Source organism: Oreochromis aureus, linkage group 3 (genome assembly GCF_013358895.1).
Source record: "Oreochromis aureus strain Israel breed Guangdong linkage group 3, ZZ_aureus, whole genome shotgun sequence".
Lineage (NCBI taxonomy): Eukaryota > Metazoa > Chordata > Actinopteri > Cichliformes > Cichlidae > Oreochromis > Oreochromis aureus.
The window spans coordinates 16,221,201-16,241,326 of NC_052944.1; the positions used below are offsets into that span (position 1 = coordinate 16,221,201).

General features: G+C 41.9%; 1 protein-coding gene across 1 annotated transcript in view; it reads left to right on the forward strand.

Annotated features, from left to right (window-relative positions):
* Window positions 1-20,126, forward strand: part of LOC116332912 (collagen alpha-1(XXV) chain) — a 153,091-nt gene that overhangs the window by 98,630 nt on the left and 34,335 nt on the right. Inside the window, exons 5-11 of the mRNA XM_039609768.1 lie at window positions 772-798; window positions 3,679-3,705; window positions 9,040-9,099; window positions 10,774-10,890; window positions 11,968-12,003; window positions 18,180-18,206; window positions 19,459-19,503. Of these exons, the coding sequence (XP_039465702.1) occupies window positions 772-798; window positions 3,679-3,705; window positions 9,040-9,099; window positions 10,774-10,890; window positions 11,968-12,003; window positions 18,180-18,206; window positions 19,459-19,503 (339 nt within the window). The remainder of the gene's footprint in view (window positions 1-771; window positions 799-3,678; window positions 3,706-9,039; window positions 9,100-10,773; window positions 10,891-11,967; window positions 12,004-18,179; window positions 18,207-19,458; window positions 19,504-20,126) is intronic.

Genomic DNA, 20,126 nt, shown 5'->3' on the forward strand with positions numbered 1-20,126 from the left:
ACTGGCACAGCAGTTTCTCCAGGAGCTCAGGAACATTGTTGCTAAGCGGGTGGTCAGTTAGTTGATGATCTAATACTTGATGATCGAATGCCTGACCTCCCAAGAAAAAACCCAACATACCGGGCTTCAGCATTCAACTTGAATTAAAAAAAGAAGAAGAAGCCGTTTTTAACACGTCCTCATTAAGCTCAGCATGTGGATGCACACCTCATTGTCAGATCCTCTCCTTAACCCCACGATCTTTTACAGAGCCCACCCAGGAGGTGCTGCCTGCCGACTGACGGATGCTGGAAGCTGCCTCACCAAAAAAAAGATGTAGTCCTCTTTTTCAGGGCACATTTTTTTACAACGTGCCTGCCAATACTTGGTTGGAGATTGCTGGATTTGATCCTCTAAGTAAACATGGACTTGATTTGGGCCTGTTTTAGGTTTTAATTGTATGTTTGCATAAGCCCTGCTGTCTACAGTGCACTGTTTCCCAGTCTGTGACAGCGGATTTTAATCAAATCGTGAAAGATGTCAGAAAGTACACAAAGTCAGTTTATTAATCTTTCAGTTGTGTCTCACTTCTTGACGTTCGAGCCTCGCTTAGCGGCTCTGTTTGTTTTTTAACGTGATTGGTCACCCCGGTTTTAAATAGTTTTGTTATATTTCCAGACAACATCATGATTGTCTTCACAATTACAAGTGACTTGGAACATAGTTTCTTCGTTTTTTTTATGCTGTAATAGTTTGAACAATCTGTTTTTCTCTCTCTCTCTCTCTTTATAGGGCCCTCCTGGTCCAAAGGGTGAAAAGGTGGGTAACTGTATACTTTGGTGTTTTTGTTGCACAGTTAATTTGAAGAAATACTGACATCCTACAGCTTTTTTCTTAAGAGTCTAAAGGCAATGAAATTCACCTAGTTAGCTATGCAAGATGCTCCCCTTGTGTGCAGCATGAATGCCTATATATACTGCACTGGTTGGTGCTGTTCATTGGAAAAATGCATCAATGCAGCAGCCATACTGTGCAGTTGGAGAACAACTCCCAATGCATGTATGTCGACTGAGGCAAAAGATCTATACAGAATAAATAATTAAAGCAATCAAGAATAGCTTCATCTTCAGTGGTTTGGTTCATATTTATGATTGGAGGTTAAAGAAATGCAAACTTTCATATCAAATTGCTTCATCTTATGTTGGAAGTAGCAGCAGGATTTCTTTCTAAATACAGTTCTGCAGCTTCTTTATGTGAATTGATAAGATATCTCCATCTTTGAAACCAGTTTTGTGCTGTGTGTCCTGAAAGAAGTCCTTCCACCCCCCTCTTTTTGGGAGTCCACACACAAAGACAAACATTTTTCATGCATTTGTAGCTCCAATTATGGCACGTATCTACGCTAACTGTTACTGTAGGGTGGATCCGTGTCAGTGCTAAGAAACAGATCATTTAGGATTACATAACACATCACATACAGCCTCAAATTTCACTGACAGACATCATTGTCAGAATCTTAATGGTACATTCAATGCTTATATTTTTTTTAACATAAGCTAACATTTACTCAATTTTGTGTAAGACAGATCAAAGAGGACCTGATTTATTAGCGCGTGTGCTAGCGCAAACTGAGTTTTAGGGTAAACAAAAGAAAGAAAAACAAATACTGGTGGAATTTACAAAGAAAGCACCGGGACAAGATTGCGTGTAGCAGGTGGGAACTCAGCACTAAGCTCACACGCTAACCATTTATAAATCTGGCCCTTAATGTTTAGTCAGCTTAAAATGATTGTGAAAGAGCCTGTGAAATCAAAGGAAAAATCTTGTATTTTACAGAGGAATAGATCAGAGTTTATAGTCAGACCTGTACACATGTGGTTTCTGGGCCCACTGCAAAGCTAACGGACTCATGCTAGCCTGGAATTTACTGTTGCTCAGAAATTAAATGAATTTCTTCAAATTTCACATGTATATCCTTAATATCCAGCCTGTTTCCATTTAAGCAGGTCAAGACAGTAAAAATCTTTGCTTTTAGTCTTCACGCCGATAATTGGTCTGCACCATTCATCATCTGCTTCGTTCATTTTGCATTTCCACTTCGTCCTGACCTTAAGTCCTAGTATTGAGATTAGCCTGCAGTTCACACATCTATAGCACAGAGCATTAAAGACCAGAAGTTTGAGCCCTTAGTTGAAACCCCTTAAATGCCTCACTGAGCACTCCTCCATAAAACAGCAGCTGAGCATGCAAAATAACCGCACAGTTTCTTTATAAGTCTGCAGGACTCGGGGACAAAATGTGGGCCTGAGGAATTTACACCAGAGTTAAAGTCCCTGAATTCACTTATAGAAAAGGGGACTTTAAAGTGCAAACATCTAATGTGCTCCTGAGGAAGATTAAGGCTTTAACAGTTCATTCATCAATAAATGATTTATGCAGTGACTTGGGTAATATCACAATAAAGGACTGCTGTGGTGTATAGCAGAAGAAATACAATGAAATGGTGTGAAAGTAAGTCCACACACTATGGAGCCAGCTTTTTGATTTGTAGATAGAAACTGATGATTTTTATTTGTAGGTGAATTTTTAATGAAAATTGTAATAAAAATAAAAGCATGAATGAAAGCCATATCCTGTGTTTCCTGGTAGAGCCACTGAAACCCCACATACTGGGTCTTTAACACGAGGAAAAATAGAGTGCATCAGATTGGCTTACAACAGCAGATTTATGATTTTTGAAGGCTGATTATGATAATTGTGACTAACTATGTTCCTGCTGATGAGATGCATGTTCATGCTTCTCATGTGAACCACTTCATCTGCAGTTTAATGAAATGAAAAACAACTGTGTGCATTCTTCCCACCCAAGATGAATAAAGCATGCATCAGCGCAGCCATTCACAACCGTTTTCCCGTTAAATCTGGGTTTTTTTGGAACAAGGGCCCAATGAAAAATTACAAAAAAATTCCAAGAGATGTTTTATTTGAAATTTGTTCAGGCATCGCATTCAAAGTTTGTTTGAGCACAATTCCCATCCATGTGTGAAAGATTGGTCGGCTCGTTTTACCGCTGTGGCGAAGCTGTAAACTGAGCCAACAGGAGAGCGACGTGCACCAAATGAGATGGTTTTAGGATGTTCGCTTAGCCGATTCTAGACAGATTACGGCTATATTTCACCGTCTGACATTTGGTCCGCCTCCACTCATTTCAAAATAAAATAATAAAAAACTGAGTCTAAACTTTGCTTTTGTTTGGGCTTTTACTGTAATGTGATAAAGCCACAGTTTTCACCATGCTGATCGATTTGAAACCGAATGTTTTCTCCTTGAGGATTGCACGCTCTCTCTGCAGGGATCTACCCCCAAAAAGGGCAGAAAGCCATCTGAGAGAACTCTGGGGCATAAAATCTGGCACGGCACCCACCAAACCTCACACCGCCGCTCTCTCCCTGTTCTGTCTTTCATATCCAATCCATGTCAGTCCATGTTATCATAAGTGATTTTACTCTCAACCACAATGGATAGTTGAGGGTTCCTGCATTATTTTTCTTTATCAATGTGTTCTGAATTATACCGCTGTAATTTGGGTGTGAGTCTGAGCTCGTCATTAGCGCCGCACTTTTGTATTTATGCGTGCGTGTTCGGGTATTTGTTTGACCCTTTCATTCGAAGACAAATTCTTTTTCCTTCTTTCCGCAGGGGGATCAAGGCGACCAGGGACCACGGGTATGCGGTTTGCTCTGACTTCTTGTGATTAGCAGATGAATGTGACTGTGTGTGTGTGTGCGTCTCCCCCAGCAGAATTGTGGGCAAAAGGTTTGGGATGCATGAAATTCCTGGGATAGTGTTCTTCCAGTGTGGCCAAATACAACAAGCATTTCAGCACTGCTTATTTCCCCATCAAGAAAGGGCAGACGAAGGTGCAAAATATTTTGGAAAGCATAGGGTGGTATCCTTTTCAAGATGCAGAAATTTTTTATATTTTTTTTTTACCTTGTGTCTCTAAATTAAATATGAGGACAAGCCTTTGCACACCAGCTGAAGAGCTCTGCTTAATCTCAGCAATAATCAAAAGCCAACGAGCTCAGTCTCTATAATTACTTGTGATTCACTTCAGTCTTCAACGTGACATGGCATGTTCAGAACTATAATCATTTCCAGCTCTGCGTTTGACATTTCTATAAAAGTGCTGCTTCTAAATGATGATAATGTGAGTGCTTTTCCGTGCTTGACAGACTCTGAAATTAATTACTCTATCTCCACTTAGCAGCTAGGGTAGCTCTCATTTTTCTCAAATAACGGTTAAAAAAAAATGAGCCCTCTTTGAAAAGCGGCCTGCACAGGTTTGTTTAAAGTAGGCTGCATTAACCCATGTGCACGAGTCCAATTCTTCTGTATCATGTGGAGTCAGTAGTTTTGAATCCCAGTGACTGATTTCTTCAAGCATGGCACAGCAGGACAGGAGAGTTTGTCTTGTTTCAGTTTCCCAAGCGGATGTGATCCCAGTTCATAGGCGATGCCCACCCAGACGTTAGTCAGCTCCCCTCTGGGCTAAAAAAGCAGGAGATTTTCTTATGATTTGTATGACCTTTTCTGGGAAATTTGATTAGTGATAGATCTAATGTTACACATGGGCACTCTTCAAATTACAGTCAGGTTGTAGTTTTCCAGGTGGTTTTCCATTTTTGCAATATCTACAAAAACCAAAAAAAGAGAGAAAAGAGATGAAAAATCAACTCATATCCTCAGTTAGGTTTTGGTTCAGTAAAAGATATTTCATAATAATTATAGCTGCAAGTGCCACAGTACTGAAACTCACAGGAAATGTCTTTAGTGGAGCAAAATTTCCTCATTTGGATAGAATTTCTTGGTTTTGCTCCTAATTTGTAGCCTTTTAACCTCGCAAGTGGAGCCATCTGTCACTATCAGTTAAATGATTTATGTTTTGGAAACAGCAGTGTGGCCGGTGGAGTTTTCACAGGTCCTATTTGTCTTAGAGACTACATAAACAAACTGTCCATTTCACGAAAGCGTTTCATTAACTCCCGGTTATGGCAAAATGTCCCCTAACAGGTACAAATGAACACGGTGTCGTCGTCATATGTGACGGACTGCCGGGGCATAAAAGCAGCCTAGGTCACGGCTAAATTGTATTAACTTCCCAGAGCAGCATATTGACTTTGCACATTAGATTAGTAGGTAAATGTAGTGTAGCAGTATTAGAAGGTTTTCCTTAATAAATGAAGGCATAACAGGACGAGTACTGCCTGACCTTGAGTCCATCTATCAGGCTGGAAGTGAAGCCAATTTCATGCCCAGTATTGACTGCGTGCAGGGAGTTGATTAAAGCCATATGGAGATACGTGTATACAAGAGAACATGTGAAGAGTGTCCCGTATGCACCAGTTTGGCAAATTCCCTTCAAATATAAACAGATTTAAACTTAAAATAACTTTTTTTTTGGTGTTTTCTTGTAACATCAGGGGATCAGATTAGAGTCTGATCGTCTGTGAGCAAAGACGGTAAGAGATTCGCCATGTGTCCGAGAGAATTCCCTCACAGATGCCTACTTCCTCTGCCTGTTTCACGCATGTCACAGTCAGCCATTTGTCTGCCCTGAAGGTCAAAGGTCATCTCCAAACATCAGAGGTTAACCAAGCAGCAAATAATAAATCGGCCAGCTTTAACAAACAAATACACAGCCAGCTCTGGAACTCCGCTTTTAAAATACAATTAACAGGACTTAGTAGCTATGTATATCACTGAGAAAGGTGTGTGGTCCTTTTGAGAGATGGCACCAGCTACAGCTGTCAAGCAAGGGTCGAACAATTCCTGGGTTCACTGAAGGGGGAAAAAAAAAAATCTGAAAAATTCCCAATAAACTGCCCAAATGTGACCGATGTGCAATATTCTTCCAAAATAAAGAGGCCACGATTATATAATTTCCAGGATTTGACTTTTTAGTCATGAACAAAGAACTATTTTCAGTGTATTTGTGCATGAAATCAAAAAAGCCTTCAAATGAATTTCGCTCGAGATAAATTTGATGTATCCGATTGATGCCAAATCTGAGGCTTCAGATGAATGTGTTATTACACACTTAAATGTATTAAAGCCATGTGTGTACAGAGCTGGTAATTCACTCCATATATAGATATTCAGAAAATGCCACAGCCTGTAGTCGCTCGGGATGTTTTGTGTGTTTGGTGTGGTTGAGGAGATGCTGGATCTGGCCAGCGTCCTATAACTGAGGATGCCTGTTGGCCTCGTATACGGCTTATTGTTTACTACAGATCCCAGTCACCTCGCTGCAGGCAAATACATGGAAACAAAGCTCCTTACCAAATAACCAACATCCGTTTCGGTTTAGCAAAGCAAAACAAGGCAGTCTGCGAATGGTTAGGATTCTCTGTCAACCACCATGTCATTATCATTCTCACACATTGACATCAGCTTGGAGGCAAGAGTAAGAGTTTACCCACACCTAGCCAAGCTTCTCTGCCTTTTAACCTCCTGCACAGAAAGCCTGAATTGTGTTTTAGACATGGTTGTTGTCAGAATGGCCACCACTTTCTCTTCGTTTATCCCCTGCTGGCGTCTGATAATGACCGTACGGTTTAAATTCACGACTCTAGAGACATCCCAGAAAGCAGTCGCATGTGCCAGCCTGCACACGAACTACACTACATTTCATGCCTTGACTTTTTGTATTCTCGATTCCCACTGATCATAATCCAGTGCTTGCTTTCCCTCTTTGTCCTCGAGACATTTGAAGTTGTAAATAACATTTGAGGTTGTAAATAACTTGAGAAATACTTGCGCTTCAATTCCAGTTATGCACAGCGTGGCTATTGTATACAGTGTAAGAGTATCCACTGCTGTGCTCGGCTGCAGGCCTGAATTAAATTAGCCTGCCTTGAAACCCATATTCTTAATGAGCCATGCTTTTTGAATTATCTTTAGAAATCCAGAGGGACGGCACAAAAGCCATGTTTGGATAGGACAGATTTTATCTTAAACTTGAATATATATAAAGATTGATCCCTTGCAGGCCATGTTTATGCTACTCTGCCAGTCTTTAAGATATGTTTTCATCATTTCATTCAGGCTGGTTATTTCTGACAGAGCAAACCTGCAGGATAAGGATAAACAAGTGAATATACAGCGATTGTGCAACCAGTGTGTGGTCAACTTTGGTGCCATTTTATAGTTTTATTATTAAAGAAAAATGCATTTATATCAGCACCACACTCCTTTCAGTTACCCCTTCTAAGACCTGTCAGGGTTTCACCGTTTGCACAGCAGGTTTAGTTTACAGTGACACACCAGCTCACCTTGTACAAGTTGATTTTTTAAGTAGGGCTTCCATGTCACACAATGCATAAGAAAGGCAGGCTTTCATTTTTTAACTAACAACTGCTACAATCTCAAATGAGGCATATTGATCACGAACTGGTTAAAACTACTGACTCCAGCATGTTATTATCCAGCTGACTTAGTATAAAAAAGAGAAACATTTTAAAAAATTGGGCTTAAATATATACTTCATCTCTGCCTATATAATATCATAGCTAGGCTACAAGTCCCCTAATATAGCAATCCTCTCTTTAGCATTTAGCTGCTTTAAACATAAAAATAACTGTTCATGGCTTCTTGACATATGAACTTTCTCATATTTCAAAACATATGTTTTCCATTTGAGTGATAGGAGATCAAAGGCTTTAAGGAGGAACAGGATCCGATGTGTGTGGCAAATGCTACATTTTGGCTAATGCTTGTTTTTTTGGTAACAGCTCCCAAGTGCAATGAAGGACTTGAAATATCATAGAAACAATTGAGACATCCAACAATCTAGTTGTACAGTGTAAACTGTAAGCAACAGCTGCAACGCTGCAAATTTACGTGGGTAGTTATATACATTCAGTCAAAGAATAAATAAACAATTAAAACAAACTTAGTTTAAAGCTAGGTTTTTTAGCCAGTTAGCCAGACATGCTAACAGTTCTAGTTCATGTCAGTTCATTGGTTCACCCCATGCCCCAGTGAACTTAGGTGTTAAATCAACCTGAGTTCACCTTAGAGGTGATAGCATTGTAGCACTGTAGCATTGATAGCATTATTAGCTAACTAGTATTTCTGGCAGCAGTTAGCAAGGGCAGCAACATTTCAGCGTCTAGTCAACTAGACGCGCACGTGCCTAGTTTATGACACTTTGAGTGTAAAAGATGATCTGCTGCAGTTTGATGGGCATGTAATAAAATGCAATGAAATAAAAATGTGTCAGCCTATTGATATACCCATCAATGTGATTAAATTTAATGGGCTGCATTTATTTGACTGTAGCATTTGGACAACCATGTTTAGCTGACAAAATGTCAGCGTTTCTGGATTCAGATAAAAGCTCTTCTTTGCAGCTGTAAACCATTGTCATCTTTTAACAAGGAGAAAGCTTGATGTTTTCTTCTTCTATCCAGTTTTTATGTTTGGATCACATCTGTCATGAAGTTTGTTGACAAGGGAGTTGGAAACCATTTGACTGAATTTCCATCAAACATCTTGAGTGTCTTTGTGTTCCCTGAAGCTAAACGAACAGTGCCACTTCTCAATTTACCAGCCTGTTATAGCTCAAAGTGTATTGTATGAATATTATTTCAACAAACGTATAATTGGAAGAAAACAAGAGGAAATGGTTACTTGTGCCATTGCAGCCCACACAGGATGATCCCAGTGCCATTGCACACACAGTTTTATTGAGGAAAGTAAACTTGGACTGTATCAAAGTTAGCTGTTTAAAATAAAATACCTGCTCTTGTTTAGCTTTGAATTTAAATGTCTGGTCCTCAGAAGTCTTTGTTTGACAGTTAACTTTGATGTTGGCTTTTTACGGCTCTTAAAAACTCATATATACATGTCAAAGAATTCCACATATTATATTTCAAACATTTATGAGGCTAGTTAGAAGCAGGATGCTTGTCTCCTTCCTTCTTCAACTGTTTTTGTTCACCCAATGTTTGAATATCATGCGTGTGTTGTGCCATGTTCTGCTATTTGTCCCTTCAGGGATTGCCTGGTCTCCCTACGCTGGCTGCTTTGCACAGCAATCAGATCCTGACTGTCAAGGTTTGTCGGTGGTGCTGCTGCCTCGCTGCTCAGTCCGACCCCTGTGCAGCACACACTGGAAGTAAATTGTTGGCTGCCTTTCTCAAGGAGTGATGATAGAGTGCACGCAGGAAAAGTGCAATCTAATTAATCACAGCAGGTCAACCATTAGCCTCTTCTCACCACTTCTGCTACTAGTCTTTTTGCTCAAGAGGTTTGTTCTCCAGTCGACATGCAAGGCAGCTCAAGTGAATGCATTGGCCTGTTACAACCTGGTAATGTGTAGGTGACTAGACAGGCAACACCCTGAATACAGAGATGGTTTGGCTTGTGTCCATTGATGCTAAAATGAATTGAAGGAACTCCCAGAGGAATACTCGGTGATGAAGCAAAGTGGCATTTTTTTTCTTAAAGCTCAAGTTCATGGTTCACCACAAATCCTCCGATCCTCTAGCACGGCCTTCGGGATTGTTTCAGTGCCAAATACCAATGGACACCAGCAGAATCAGACACGTGCTGGAAAAAGATTAGAAATAAACCTCAACTCAAAGGTTTTACCTCGCTGGTTTCAGTGTGCGCAGCTCTCAGGGTCTGACTTAGCAGCAGGCACGACGATGATGATGACGGCACTTTCACAGTGGAGGAGCGATTCCCATTTTTCCAGGGGACTGCGAACTCGCTGTGGCGCGCTCGCACCCCAGAGGTGATAATTATGGGCCCTGGCTCCAAAAAATAAGCCCAGACTTCCTCAGCAAACCACCTCGGTGCTGGAAAAGTGTGGATTTCTCCCACCACCCCATCTGTGAAGGTGCTGGACCGGAGTTCATGAACACAGGCCTTTCTAACAGAATCTGTTTCTCTTTGCATTTGCCTTCCTCCTCCTCCTTCTTCTTCTTCCTCTGGGACTTCATCCTTCTTCAACCTTCTCTCACCTCTGACCTACGACCTCTTGACCTCACACACCTGCTCAGATGGTCTTCCCTAAGATCAATCATGGCTTTCTTTCCGCTGACCAGCAGCTCATAAAGCGACGGCTCATTAAGGTAGTGGGTGTGTCCTCACTCTCTCTGTCCACCGTGCCAAGTCTCACCAAATCACTTCTCTTTGGCCACTTTGCATGCAAGCCTTCAGACAGACCTGTCATAAGCACTCATGCTCCTTCTGTTATTGTTAAAGGAAAATATGGAAACTTCATTTTTTTAAAAAGCTTTTATTAAGGTAAAATGAATTACTGTCCTGGCACCACTCAAAGGTTTTTCCCTGCAACTTAGATTGCAGAATATTTTCTTAGAATTTCTTATAATGCAGTATCGTAATGGACCACACATTTTCAGTATATTTCCCCTGATTATTGTAGCTCTATACTTGTCAACTTCAAATGGGACTTCTTTTTTTTGGAGTCGTTACTTAAAGCACCGTCCTTACTCAACTCATTATGGCCTCGTAGGATTGCATGCATTTTAAAGGATTAATATTTCAGCTACAAATCATTACGTTGCAGCTCCTCCTAACTTAAGCTGTATACTAGCTCCAAAAAGCTCATTCGTCATGTTATGAATGGAGGCAGCCCATCGCCACCCACAAGAACATTCCACGACTCTCTCTTAATTATCATTTCACTGTAGTGGCTCCAGTCTCAGCAGTCCAAAAATAACACACCATAATGATTCTTTAATGTGTTATTTCGCCACACAGGGAGATCAGGGGCAAGCAGGGCCACCTGGGCCCCCGGGGCCACCGGGCCCTCCTGGACCGAGGGGGCCTCCAGGGGACACTGGCAAGGATGGGCCCAGAGGTGTGCCGGGTCTCCCGGTGAGTACTGATTTTTGCTTGGCATCTGAGAACGTTTGATACAACTGAGTTTTTTTTTCTACTCTATGTATCATTAAAATTTGTTTGGATCAGCAAAATTCTGTCAGCGTATCCTGTAATAAATACTCTGTCATTTCCAGTAAGTTTTAAACAAGTTCAGCTCTGTTTGTGCTTCTATTCAGTCTGATTTTGACTTGTTGCTGGGAGGGTTTATTCCAACGAAAACCTTTCTAATAAATACTAGACAAGCTACATTACAATTCATCGCCCTCACGTCTATATAACTAAACATGAATAGGCTCCCAGGAGAAGGTTTTACTGTATAGATTTACATTCACGTGGTTGTTTTTCATTACCACGTAACATTTTCCATGTCTTTAAGCCTGTCATTGGCATCACGCTAATTTATGTGAACTCTGCCTGTGAGAGAAAGAAGAAACAGAAAAGGCCTGTCAGTTATGTTGAGCTATAAAACCTTCTGAGGGATCCAGATCTTTATTGTCTTGGCAGAGATCACAGTGGGAGTGCGAAAATATTAAGTGTTGTTTATCTGGTTCTTTCCAAGTTTTTAAGATGATTTGCAATTCTTCCAGTGGCAGTAGTTGTTGCGTTTTCCCAAGAAATTGGGTTTCTTTTGCTAGGCCGCTTTATTGCTCTTGTGATTTAGGTCTCCTTTCGTGAATAGCTCAGGAGGAGCGTCGCAAAAATCCTGCAACGACGTAACGATCAAATATGTACAAACATCGCTTTGGCATGTTCCTACAGTTCTCTGCTACACCACGAACTGTTGGAACGTCCGTGTGATAGACATGAACCAAAGGTCGAAACAAGAACAAGGTTTCTGGAAACATACAGTGCAGGGTGCAGGTGGCACAGCTGGAGAAGTGCCTCTCAGCCAACTTGGTGTATGGGCACAATGGTGGCCTGGCTGCTATGCACCATATAGTGGCTATTTGATACTAAAATAGACGGAATTTGAATGTAATATGGAGAAAAGCAGCATTTTAAACACGAGACTTGTTTTAGGTAAGATTAAAACACGCTCTGCTTCCATTAACGATTTTATGTTTCTTGCAGGGTGATCCAGGACAGCCTGGGGAAACGGGACCCCTGGTGAGTGCAAACTTTATTTCGAACATCCCGTTCTGTGGCTGCCCTGACATGCTAATTAACAACGTAGCCTTGCAGAATTGTTTAACAAAATATAGGCGATACGAGTCCAGGGTTTGCTGGGTAGTTTGACATTTTGAGAAATGGACATATTTGCTTTCCTCTTAAGACTTAGATGAAAAGAATGATCGCTTGCGTGACTTTTCATAAATATGAAATTCTTGCTAGCAGTCACTTAGCTTAGCGTGAAGATTGCAAATGGAGCAGGACTGCCAGATCTGGCCTCTCCAAATGTGAGGAAATTGGCCTGAAAAATGCTTTAATGTTCACTAATTGACATGTTAGAGACATTCTGAGTTAAATGCATACAGAAGTCGGAGTGTACAGGGGAGTCCTGTGTGTATATTTCCTTCCTGGAATTATCTAAATGGATGGAGACTCTTTTGTCTGGTTTTCCAGTTAAGCCAACCCCCGAGTTGAATTAGTGTCTTATTTATGATATTATGTGCAGAACTGTCAATGCCAAGGTAATTTTCCAAAATTTCTCAAGCATTGGACAGGCTGATGTATTTTATGTATTTATTTAATTATAAAGCTAAGTTTTCATTTTATGTTTTTTTTTATCCGTTGTACTCAAAAGGCTCGAAACACGTACTCGTTAAGGCCTTTCTTTTTGTGTCAATTTCTACTGAAAACATCAAAACTATGAAAAAAAACAAAGAAATTATGTAGCAAGTAGGTTTAATGAGAGCCAAATATGCTTCATATGTAAGACTTCTCAAATTGGGCTCTGTTGTTCTAATGGCACCATTTGACTGGCAGTGTATATATTTTTCGTGAGATATTTGTGAGATGGTTCATAGATATGACGGCGAATGACACATTTTATGCTAACTTGTTAAGAAAAAGTTTGTTTTCCCTCACAAACTCTTTATGCAGCGCGGACGAGTCGCTGCTCCAGTTGACGGCAACTGGATACCACTTGTGGTGTTCGGCAAATAAAGCACTTGATTAAAGTTTCCTCATAAAAGCTACAACGAATAGGTCAAACCAAATTCCAGGGAGAGCAAGGATGGAAAACGTGACACAAAAAACACTCAATGTCAGATCAGTGGATGCGGGGAGTGAAGGGAAGTGAAGCTGACAGAAGAGGTACTATCAAGCGCTTTCATCTCTGACTCCAGCTCCCCTTGACCTTTTCCCCTGTGGAAAAATTTGGTGGGCTGGGGAGAAATGGACAGAGGAAATAATTGAGGCTAGAGCGAAAAAGACGCATTAGGTAAAGGATCCAAAGGTGCTAATCAATCTTAGACGACTTAATGGGCGATCCTCTAAAGTAAAGTTCCCTCCCTCTTTCTGCTTTTTAAGTTACCGTTGCTTTTGTTGGCTTCGTGTTTTATCCCACTTTGGGCGGGTAGCTGTGTAAGCAGCAACGTTCGGTTTGAAAATCCGCTCTGTGATGAATGTACACTGTGCGATGGATGTTCCCAGGTGCGCTCGCATAAGCCTAGTGTTTGCACAACCTCTGATGACCAATGAACAGAGACTCTCAACCCGTCTGAACGTGAATTAAGCATTGCTAACTGTAATTGCTGAAATGAAGCATCCTCTTTCACAAGTATATACACAGTGTGACACTAATGTACTTTTAACAAGGAGTAAAGTCATCGCCCCTATAAAGCAGCGTGAGATGAGCATGTCCCAGCGGTTGTAAAAACATGTGACAGCACAGTTACTGCGTTTGCGGCCTGTGATTTCATGCAACGACAGAATGTTTGCTGCTCCCTGGTAAAAAAGAGCTAAGATAAGATATTGGATTAAAGAGAAGAGTTTCTGTAGCTGATAAACCTCTGGAGAGGAAATAAAAAGACATTTTCCCATCCAAGAGAAGAAAAAAAAATCCCGCCAGTCCCCGCCCTTGGTTGGCCTTTGCGAATCAATATGAATTAGATGTGCATAAGCAACAAGTCTCCACTTTGTGCAGCCAGCTGAAAGAATAATCTGTGATTGGCACATCTCGATCTCCACAAGTGAGCCGGAGGCAGGGATTCTGAGGTCACCGCTCGACCGACTTTTGCTTCTTTTGAAGCGCTCTCGGCGCTAGCGCCCACTTGACACAGCTCGGAGTTTTTTTTAATGTAGATGCTATTGTTAAAGGGGCAAAAGTAGATTCCAGAGTTTTCCAGCAGCCTTCCAGGACATATGGTGCTGGTTAGAAGGATTAAGCTCTTGTGGAGAAACAAGGAGGAGGTGGTGGGGGGGAGGTGGAAAGAAGAAGAACAAGAAGAAGAAGAAAAGGAAATATTTTCAGGACCTAGTTCAAAATCATCAGTGCCACGTGGTCTCTCTTTGGTAAATTAAGGGGGTCTTCATTTCTCTAAAGGTGGCTTGCAGCCCCACACTCAGCATTCATCTGGAGCTCAGCTTGTTCAGAACAAAAAGTCCAAATATGTTCCATCCAAAGCTGAGAGAAGCCTCTTCCATCTGCTTTTTGGTGTAATTTCCAATTATGCAGCAGACTTTCACTGATCCCCTTTTGCATCCTATTCATTCCAAAGCTACCCACAATGCACCAGTGGCTCACCTTGGACAATGAAAAAAAAAACTCCACAGGCATAAATGTAGGGACACATTTGTGCCTCAAAAGCCTGTTCAATGAAGACATACCTCTGATATTTTAGTGACCTTGACTGAGTTTTCCTTTGCTGTAAAGCCAAACATGAGGAGCAAAGATGTGAGCGAATAGCTTATGACATGGTCGGGGAAATCAAACAATGTTGTGGGAAATGTGGACAAAACCATTTTTGTGGAACAAATCTGTTTGTTCTTAAAGGCAAATTCCTATTTTTACAGCCTTGGGTCTTATTATGTTGTTAAAACAAAGCATACCTACACTCGGGGGTTTTGTCTGGCATGTGGTTTCGTCCCACGGTGCGAAGTCATGTACGAGAGGTTAATTACAGATTCTAAATTGGCCATAGGTGGGGATGTGAATGGCTGTTTGTCTCTCCCTGTTAGCCCTGTGATGTACTGGCAACTTCTCCATGTGTACCCTGCCTCTCGCCCAGTGGCAGCTGGGGATAGGCCCCACCCTGTATGGTTAAGTAGTTAAGGAAATGGATGGATGGATTGATAAATGAGCCCACAGACAGGACCATAGCCAGAATGTTTAAAACGCTGAGGTCACTGGATCACATTCACCTGCAGGGACTACAGCTGGAATGTAGCTAGTAACAAAATCCATTACGAAGCCTCTCTTTTCTTCTCTTTGACCCGACTACCATGTAAAGCATATAACTTTAAATCAAAGTGCAGATGTTTCATGAAAATAATGGAAATTTGCATCAAATCCTGTGAATCTTCTGTAAATTTATATTAAGCTACACGTGTGGCTTGTGTAGTTGTGGAGATATCACAGATCAGAAACAACTTGAAAATCTGACATCTGTAATATATGTATATAATCTAAAATCACCTGAATGTCAGTGAGCATCTCCCCACATAGCAGGCACATTCAGGCGTAATTGGACATTATGACTCAGTTACGGCACTCCGAGTATTCTGTGGGGTCAGACATGGCCCTGAAGTTACGAGCTACATTTGACATGAGTGCACCAAATGTGGCCCAAATGTCACAGCACATCTGACATCTGGCCCCTCTGTTGTGTCCACCTGTGGCTGAGCTGAAGCGGCCATTCTCACCATGAATCAACATTATCAGTACAGGCCAAAAGAGACCCATAAACAACTGTTAATACGGGCCATGTTTGGGCAATACATCCAGTGTTACCTGAGCCTAGATCCTCTAACTAGACAAAGAAGCGGCCTTCGCATCCCCACTGGTAGCTAAGGACACATCCATACTGTAGTTTAGAAAGCAGTCCGCTATCAGATGTCTTTAAAACAGCCTAATGTCAGCGCAGCCATGACAGGTGAAGGTTTGAATGGTTTAACTTAAGCCATTCTGCATTATTGCTTTACCAGGCTACAGTGCTTTTGTTTATAGTGGCAGGAGCAATAAAGAGTGATTGAAAACTCTTAGAAAATGATGTTATGTGAACAGTTTGAATAAAGCACGCCTCCGCAATAAGCACATATAGCTACAACTTAAGGCAAAAAAAGAAAAAATACATTTGTTTAAAAGTTTAAATAATTGATAATAGTTGAAAACTCCCAGTATAACTGACACAAAAGCCTTGAACAGAACAAACTTCAGTGTGGAGCCTTTCTGTTCTATGATCAGAGGAATATTTTTTACGTGAATGCCACACATTCTGGAAGTGCTTCAACTTTTAAAGGTTCAAGTGCTGCTGCTTGAGTGTGGGAATTGACCTGGGAATGGCTTCATTGTTCGCAACGTCCGAATCATGAATGAAAGTACCAAACATTCAGCGCATTGTTTTTGTGCTCGGATGCTCGACTTCAATGGGCAGCCTGTTGATATTGCACATTTGTGGAATTTCTTTCCTTTATGAATGCTAAATGAGGCAGCTAAGCCGCTACATGCTGAACATCTGCTATCGTGATGAACACTTTTAGATGGAATAATAATCCTTTTTCACGAAGATCTTTGGATTGTTCTTCCCTTTTCATTTTTCACCAAAGTCAGGATCCAGGGTCGAGAACAAAAGAGCCAAGACTTCCTTAAGCGCTCTTGACTTTCTTTAAAAAAAACAACAAAAAAACTGCTTTTCAGCAGTAGCTTCTGAGTGTTCTCAGATGTAGCCAAGCTAATTAGCGCTCAGGCGAGCGGCACATGCTCTCACATACCTAGTGGGTCATAAAGATGTTTACTAAACCCTACTGAGGACAGCTAACAAAGGCTTTTAAAGGCAAATGGGAGGAAAACCTTTTTCTTGGTTGGCTAGGATAATGAAAGTTGTTCATTGAGGTTTTTGCTGTAAGTGCACAAGGAATGCACCATAAATGAGCTGCAACTGTGTGGGCCATTTCTGAAAATGTGAGAACTTGTTGCTACAGGGATTTTAACGGGCCAATTTTGGGGAAAAATGGAAATTGGGAGAGGAAAGTTTTGAGGTACAGTTACTTGGTGATAGCCCGGTTTAACAACAAATACTAAAAACGATCCAACAATCAGCTTATTCGCAGAATTTAATCGCCGTCAAGTCACAAGTAGGCCGACATCAAACCGGGCTTCTTCTTCAGGCAAATTTGCACTGACAGTCTTAACTTTTCAACCCGAACGTGTCCTCGTTGGCTTCTTTTTAACACTCATACAAACGTTTTACACACATCAGGGGACCGTATCTTGAGCTTTGCCAGTTATACCGCATCGACGTGAGTAAAGCGAGGAAAAGCTGCTGCTGTAGAGAGCTTGCGGGGCACAAGGTCTGCCTGGCCTTGACTCAGCTGCGAGCGACGAGCCAAATGGCCGAAAGTGAGAAAGAAGCCGGCCAACGTGAGGTGTCATAACAGCCAGGCGTAAAGGTGTTGATGAACTGCCGCGCTGGTGCAATAGCTCAAAAGTCTTTGAGAAACATGGAAGGAGCTAACTTTCACCCAGGCTTCCCAGTTTCTTCACGATGCGGTCGTGTTGTTTTAGGCAGGTTCCAGCGGAGGAGGCCGACAGCCCAACGCGGCCTCCAGTTTCACTGCAGTAAACAGCAGGTTGTAAATAGAAACTGTCCTCCCAGACACATCGATCCATGATTTAAATCTGCCTTAGATATGTGGCGCCTTTTTCTCCCCCCCTGGCTAACTTGTTAGCTTCGCGAAGCTTTCCAGATATTGGCCCATTTAGGTAATGAACCTCTCTATGTGTTGGACCGTAGACTCGGAACGTAGTGCGGCCAAACGAGACAAGTTTTTACAGTCACTAAAACGAGTAAAGACAGATCAACATAAAAGATAAAACCATAAAAGCTTTTGTTATTCATGAGCTTATTAAAGATTCCTGTTTATGGGTCACTTCAGCGAAAAGAAGGCACGGAGTGAGCGGATTTTCATTCTTTGCTGGAGAATAAAACAAGGGATTGATTGTGATTCGGGTTCTGCCTGAAGGGTGTGTGCGCGCTGCATGAAATCCTACCACAAGCTCTGCCAGTCTCTCTGCTCTGACCATGTTGGCTCTGGTAATTGTATTATTTCATCTGACATGAACTATTTTTGCTGCGTTTCTCCTGCACTCAATCTCTCTCCGTCTCTCTTCTCATTTATAGGGACCTGAGGGGCCGCAAGGGCCGAAGGTAAGCTACAGAAAATCATTTCTTTCTTCTTGCTGGCATTTCTTGCTTTTCTTAAAGAAAACTAAATGAGATTTGCTGACTTGGTTGTGACATAAAAGTACAAAGGAAACTTTTTTTTTGTCCCTCTGTTGAATTCTGATCTAAACCAAACTACAGCTCTCGTTGCACAAACGGTTGTAAACGTGTTGTTTGATGAGTATGTTTACCTGCATATTAGCAACAGACACTGCACAGTCATGGCGAATAAACAGGAGAAGGAGAAGTGGGGAAAAAAGGGTGACAGAGAAGGAGAGAGATGGAGAACAGAGAGCCTGGAGCTAAGTGCTGTGATACAGGCTGCGGGTCCCTGGTGGCGCTGATGTGAGGAACAGATGTAAGCTATATCCAGCCATCAGGTAGCTGCCAGTGTTTGTTCAGTGTAACCCAATCAGACACTTCCTGTCTGCACTGTCATCTGTCGGCAAGGCCTCCCGTCGGCGTGGGAGAGGGTGTGTGTGTGTGTGTGTGTGTGTGTGTGTGTGTGTGGAGGGGTCAATGATGACACACCACAGTGTTAATGACTCATAAGCCAGGCCCGGAGGCTACTCAATTAGATCTGCTGCTAGTGGAGCGCTGTGTTTAGTAGAGGGGCCGCGTCGAGGGTTATTCAAGTTTCATCAGCTCGGTGACTGATTCGGTGCCACCGCATGACGAGAAAATCCAGCGTGAACGGTTTTCAACCCTTGACACGATGCTTTCCAGCGACTGTATCTCACATCTCGCAAACATTTCTGATACATCTTTAAATGCGACCGGTAACTGTAAATCGCTTTTATTCTGAAAGCGTTGCAAAAAGCCAACATAAGCAAACCGCGAAGAACAGGGAGTGGGCGTTCATTAAGAGTCTAAATCAAGTTCTACTAAGCTGACGCAGTGGATGCGGTAAAATCTCGAGTACATCTGCCGTGCGAAACATTTCTTTATTTCACAGGGCAGTACATTTTCAGTTTGAAGTGCAGCAGGAGTGTCCTCAGCTCCCGGTCTTGCCTTCTGGCTGTATTGTCCATAACAGAGCAGATAATAAAATATGACATGCAGTATTTATGCTGGTCTGGCGCAGTAACATCAGAGCACGCCTTGATCAGCGGCAGACAGAACGGATACGCCGCCGGTGTTTATTTACAACCGTTGAGCCGGCCGTGATGGTACGAGCAGCGAGATGGTCGAGTGTAATGATGCAAAAAACCCAACAAACTTTGCTTTTATTTCCCAGGGTTCACTCGGGCCTCCTGGCATCCCCGGTGTTGATGGACTGAAGGTGAGCAAACTCATTTACACTGAATTCTTGTAAAGCTCTACACTTCTGGGCTTTTAACTAGTTCTTGCTGACTTGCTGTTGTTTTTATTAGTGAATGTACTTTTCCAAGAGGAAAAAAACACCACTACTAGGCAGCATTATTGTCCCTCAAGACTTTTTATAAGTGTCCCTAAAATAAAATTATGCACACGAAGTTCAGAGAACCGACATCCATCTGCGCACCTGATAGTATTTTATCATGAAAAGGCTCACTTGAGCATTAATCTTTCATTAATCTTTCTCCCCATGTGTTTTAGTTTTTTATATCAGGAAAAAAAAGTTTTGACAATTTCAAACCGCTATTCCGTTTTGGGAGAAAACCCGTGGGCTTCTTCTTCAAGCCTTAACCACAAAGTACCGTTCTGGCTGCCTCTGAATCTGTTCACACACTCAGTTCATGTCTGCTATTCATTCTCGGAGCGGATAAAGAAGACACAGTGCAGGTGTTTCACAATGGGTGGAGGGAAGGAGGAAAAAAAAGATGGAAAAGCATATTTATTCCAGGACAAACGATGGTATAAGTGAAGAGAATGGATGGGGAGACAGTTTGAGGGCTGCATCGCTCTAATCTCAAACATGCACTT